Source organism: Dendrobates tinctorius, unplaced genomic scaffold, assembly GCF_039654945.1.
Source record: "Dendrobates tinctorius isolate UK_male_01 unplaced genomic scaffold, ASM3965494v1 ptg000223l, whole genome shotgun sequence".
Classification (NCBI taxonomy): domain Eukaryota; kingdom Metazoa; phylum Chordata; class Amphibia; order Anura; family Dendrobatidae; genus Dendrobates; species Dendrobates tinctorius.
In genome coordinates this window covers 5,925,171-5,931,170 of record NW_027361890.1, presented here as the reverse complement: position 1 = coordinate 5,931,170, position 6,000 = coordinate 5,925,171, and the positions used below count along the sequence as shown (strand labels likewise).

The 6,000-nt window shown below is 44.3% G+C and overlaps 1 protein-coding gene across 1 annotated transcript in view; it reads left to right on the top strand.

Moving 5' to 3' along the window:
• The first annotated feature begins 1,401 nt into the window (after nt 1-1,401).
• The window catches only part of CTNNBL1 (catenin beta like 1), a 30,395-nt gene continuing 25,796 nt past the window's right edge, over nt 1,402-6,000 (top strand). The window contains exon 1 of the mRNA XM_073555275.1: nt 1,402-1,560. Coding sequence (XP_073411376.1) covers nt 1,531-1,560 — 30 coding nt within the window. The 5' untranslated portion in view covers nt 1,402-1,530. The remainder of the gene's footprint in view (nt 1,561-6,000) is intronic.

Below are 6,000 nucleotides of genomic sequence, written 5' to 3'. Positions count from 1 at the left end.
TTCCAGCCTTGCTGAAGCATCCCCAGATCATCACCGATCCTCCACCAAATTTCATAGTGGGTGTAAGACACTGTGGCTTGTACACCTCTCCAGGTCTCCGTCTAACCATTAGACGATCAGGTGTTGGGCAAAGCTGAAAATTAGACTCATCAGAAATTACCCTAGTCCAGTCCTCTATGGGCCAATCCTTAGGCTATGGGCCCACGTATGCAAAAAATTTCTGCTTCAAAACCGAACTTATTCCCAGAAAACGCGCACGTTTTCTGCACAAAAACCACACGTTTTTTATGCATTTTTTTCCGAGCCACAGAAAATAGCTAAATACGCGGACTTTTCCGCAAAATGAATGAGCATGCTGCATTTTTTACCGCAAAGCGTTTTTTTCGCAGAAAAAAACGCATCAATGTGCACAAAAAGTGCAGAATTCATTTAAAATGAATGAGATGCTTCTTGTATGCGTTTTTTAAGCATTTTGACGGGGACAAACGCTTCCAAAACGCTTACGTGGGCACACTGCCTCTTCTTTGGCAAACTTCTACCTGGTTCTCCTTTGCTTCTCATTGATGAAAGGCTTTTTTGTAGCTTTACATGACTTGAGCCCTGCCTCTGGGAGCCTGTTACGAACTGTTCTTGCCGTGCACTTCACCCCAGCTGCCATTTGCCATTCCGTTTGTAGGTCAGTTGATGTTATACTGTGGTTGCTGAGTGACATTCAAATAAGATGACGGTTATCCCGGTCAGTGCAGTCGTTTTCGCCCTCTGCCGGTCTGTAGCTTTGTTGTCCCCAATGTCTGCTGCTTGACCTTGTTGTAATGGACTGCCGACTTAGAACTTTTAAGGATGGAGGGAGTATGATGCTCACTGTATCCCTCTACTAGTGAAGCCAGAATTGAGCCCTTCTTTTCCTCACTCAAGACTTTTCTTATCAACTTCTTTGGCATGGTTAAAAGTTATTTTTTCATTCCTATTACTTTAGGGATATTACTAGCACTTGTTTTGCCATCCAGCTTGTCCTATTGCAACAGGATTGTGAACACCACAGCAGGGTATTTTATACTTTCCTTCATTAACTAAGATTTGGTTTAGGTGATCACCTAATCAGAAGCACATTAAGTAGTATGAGGTGTCCTCTGGTTGGAATTCAACTGGCACTGGAATGGCTGTCAGACATGTAGAGAAGCTGATTTTTATAAAACTGTGCAGTGGTCTCCTAATTTTTGCCAGAGCTGTATACACAGCCCAATCCTGCAGCTCCTTACACCTTTGATCTTTACAGTTCCATCATTCAGCTCCTCTATACACATCGTTCTGCAGCTCCTCTCATGTATACACATTGTTCTGCAGCTCCTCTCATCTATACACATCTCTCTCCTCCTGTACTCTTCCTCACTTCTCAGTTACAACAACCCACGTGTGCTGCTGTGCAGAGCTCTGCTGCTTCTTCCTGGCAGGAGCGCTGCATTGTGGGGAGGCGCCGCCCCTTCCTGTGACGTCATCCCTCCCCGGAGCCGCTGAGGACTTGCTTCGGCCATGGATGTTGGGGAGTTGTTGCGGTATCAGGTACAGAACCGGGGTTATCTGCGGTATGTGCCGGACATTATGGACGTGTATGTAATCACTGCCTGCTGGGACTTGTAGTGTGTGCGCTGATGGATGATCTCTGCACACAGTACCTAGCAGCAGGTTATTATATGTGTGTGTGCATTCACATCACAGTATGTAACCAGCTGGCACAGTAGTCATGTTCCCCACCCTGTGTATGTATGCTGGTATGTGTATGCAATATATATATATTAGTGTATACATAGCAGGTGGGCGCTGCCTAGTGCCGACCCCGCAGTGACCCCGATCGCTGTGATGTCACATGGTGCCAGTGAATGAATGGGCGCTAGTGTGATCCATGTGACAGGCGGCTTCTCCTAGAGGAACTATCCCTTTTAGGGTGTGTGCACACGCTGCGGATTCTGCTGCGGTGTACAGTACCATTATTCCTATGGGAATAAAAAACCACAGTGTAGACGGTGCAGATTTTCCCGCATTGTTTTCCTGCGGTTTTGAAACCGCAGAAAAAATTGACATGTCAATTCTTTCTGCGGATTCCGCTGCGGTTTGCCATCTCCTCCATTGTGGAGATGAAAAACCGCAGGCCAATCCGCAGGTAAAACCGCAGGTCTTTTGACCCATAGATTTACCTACAGATTTTACAAAATCCGCACGGCCAAATCCGCACCCCATTCCACAGCGTGTGCACATAGCCTAATGCAATTACTGCTTTATTACGTTTATGTCACTTGATAAATGTGTCCAAATCTCTGCCCTCCCCTTTATTAGAAACCAGGCTGCCTGTAGTGTCGCGCACTATGCCCGGTATGTCTGATCTTGCAGGGTCACGATCTTTTGATTTACCAGAAGAGGTCTCTCAAGATCTCGTGACCCAAGGGGCAGAAGTGCTCGTTCCATCCTGGAGAGATGTGCGGCCCCTATAGAAAGTCTATGGGCTGATTGCCTAGCACTTGGCGCCTTAGGACCAGGACCACCACCGCTTCACGTGACTAAACGGGGGCTACAACAACCAGGGCTGTGGAGTCGGTGCTGATTTTGGTGGAGTCGGAGTTGGTATAAAATGGACCAACTCCGACTCCTAAAATATATAATAAATTGGGTACAGTAGTTCAATGCAGAATGTGCTGAATATTTTTTCATAGGAATTTGGGAAAGTTATGAAACGTCCTATAAATGGCTGTTATATTCCTGATCTAAGGCTACATTCACACACGGCGTTTTTCCTGCGTTTTTTGAGGATATGTTTTTCAGCTGCAAAAGCCGATCAGCTTTTTAAAAAATGCATCACCTGAAAGGTTTTTGAGCTCATAGATAATGTTTTCAATAGCAAAAGCAGAATAGAAATCTGCTCTATCTATATATCCATATCTGTCTATATCTTATCTGTACCAAAAAAAAATGAAAGCCGGATAGCACACAGACTAACACTCCTTTTTTTTTTTTTTAGCACCAGTCAGGTACATTTCATAGCTGCCCAAAAGGACGCCCAGGACAGGCATTGCTCGTCTTCAGTAACATCAGTTGATAGTTGGAATAAATAGACTGCATTCATCACCACATCTTCTTAAGGTGCAGGCTTTATTTTCAAGTGTAGGGGTGTGAAGTATGAGGTTCTGCAGCAGCTGAGGTGTGCAGTATGAGTTTCTGCCCCACCCAGGTTTGATCCTGGCTACACCCATGGTGTGGATGTAGCCTGAGGATCTAGGCTTTGTCTTAGCTGAGATAAGTCATAGTGATATATATATATATCCACACAGTACAGATCAGAAGTTTGGACACGCCTCATTCAAAGAGTTTTCTTTATTTTCATTACTATGAAAATTGTAGATTCACTCAGAAGTCATCAAAACTATGAATTAACACATGTGGAATTATATAATTAACAAAAAAGTGTGACACAACTGAAAATATGTCTTATATTCTAGGTACTTGAAAGTAGCCACCTTTTGCTTTGATTACTGCTTTGCACACTCTTGGCATTCTCTTGATGAGCTTCAAGAGGTAGTCACCGGAAATGGTTTTCACTTCACAGGTGTGCCCTGTCAGGTTTAATAAATGGGATTTCTTGCCTTATAAATGGGGTTGGGACCATCAGTTGTGTTGTGCAGAAGTCTGGTGGATACACAGCTGATAGTCCTACTGAATAGACTGTTAGAATTTGTATTATGGCAAGAAAAAAGCAGCTAAGTAAAGAAAAATGAGTGGCCATCATTACTTTAAGAAATGAAGGTCAGTCAGTCCGAAAAATTGGGAAAACTTTGAAAGTGTCCCCAAGTGCAGTGGCAAAAACCATCAAGCGCTACAAAGAAACTGGCTCACATAAGGACCGCCCCAGGAAAGGAAGACCAAGAGTCACCTCTGCTGCGGAGGATAAGTTCATCCGAGTCACCAGCCTCAGAAATCGCAGGTTAACAGCAGCTCAGATTAGAGACCAGGTCAATGGCACACAGAGTTCTAGCAGCAGACACATCTCTACAACAACTGTTAAGAGGAGACTTTGTGCAGCAGGCCTTCATGGTAAAATAGCTGCTAGGAAACCACTGCTAAGGACAGGCAACAAGCAGAAGAGACTTGTTTGGGATAGAGAACACAAGGAATGGACATTAGACCAGTGGAAATCTGTGCTTTGGTCTGATGAGTCCAAATTTGAGATCTTTGGTTCCAACCACCGTGTCTTTGTGCGACGCAGAAAAGGTGAACGGATGGACTCTACATGCCTGGTTCCCACCGTGAAGCATGGAGGAGGAGGTGTGATAGTGTGGGGGTGCTTTGCTGGTGACACTGTTGGGGATTTATTCAAAATTGAAGGCATGCTGAACCAGCATGGCTACCACAGCATCTTGCAGCGGCATGCTATTCCATCCGGTTTGCGTTTAGTTGGACCATCATTTATTTTTCAGCAGGACAATGGCCTCAAACACACCTCCAGGCTGTGTAAGGGCTATTTGACCAAGAAGGAGAGTGATGGGGTGCTACGCCAGATGACCTGGCCTCCAGTCACCAGACCTGAACCCAATCGAGATGGTTTGGGGTGAGCTGTACCGCAGAGTGAAGGCAAGAGGGCCAACAAGTGCTAAGCATCTCTGGGAACTCCTTCAAGACTGTTGGAAGACCATTTCCGGTGATTACCTCTTGAAGCTCATCAAGAGAATGCCAAGAGTGTGCAAAGCAGTAATCAAAGCAAAAGGTGGCTTCTTTGAAGAACCTAGAATATAAGACATATTTTCAGTTGTTTCACACTTTTTTGTTAATTATATAATTCCACATGTGTTAATTAATAGTTTTGGTGCCTTCAGAGTGAATCTACAATTTTCATAGTCTTGAAATAAAAGAAAACTCTGAATGAGAAGGTGTGTCCAAACTTGTGGTCTGTACTGTATATATGTAATCGATATTACATAGTGTATTACATATTTACAATTTATTACAGTTTTTTGTGTTCTAAAGTTGTATTCCAATAAATATATATTATGTTCTAAACATCTTGATTATTGTATCATAAAAATGATTAAATGTCTGATGTTCACATTGCACTACAATAATTTTTTCACTTAAATATAAGCAATATATGTCGGAGTTGGAGTCGGTGTAAGGGAAATTGAGGAGTCGGAGTCGCAGGTTTGGCTTACCGACTCCACAACCCTGGCTACAACATATAACAAGAATAATTAACCAGTGAGCGCCTAAGCTGTCCTCATTATGCACTGCAGAGCAATCATACTGATACAACTCAATCACCTTTCTTCTAATTAGAGAGACAAAATGGACATCAGATTCATCATAAAGGCCACTCCTCTACAGCCGTAGCTAACGTAGCCCCCAATAAATATCAGCCCCTCTCTAAATAGATTGTCTTATTGGACCGACATCCCGGGTGAAAGATCATATGCTCCAGTGGTGCCCTCCTGATGATCAGGACGTCCATCACATGGAGATGAAGGCTGGCGGGCCTGGTTGGTCGTTCTGCAGGTTGTGACCTGCCGGATCGCTCCAGTGTATGCTCAGTGACCCACAGGTCTCTATTCAATGTAAGTCTATGGGAGCCTGACTGAGGCCAGATCGTGGCTGTCATAGACTGAGAGTGGGTGACTGATACCTGTGTCTTCTGGTCAGACAGAAGTTGTGTTCACCAGATGGCGGCATGAGACCGGAGCAGAGCAAGCAAGAGCAGAAGACAGCGGCTGGTAAGTATAAGGCTAGGAGCAGGGAACGGACATTAGTGGCAGCACTCCAGCACTGACATAAAAAAAGCGCTGGAGTGGTGTTTTAACATCTATTTCACTTCTTAGTTTTTTCCTCCATTGTTGGGGAGGTTTGAGGTTTCAAAGAGAATCGGTCAGCAGGTTTTAGCCCCATAATAGCTCTGTGATGGGGATTAATATGATACCTGATGTGAAGGGATCCGCTCAGTGGCTGACGAATACCTTGTGACATTTT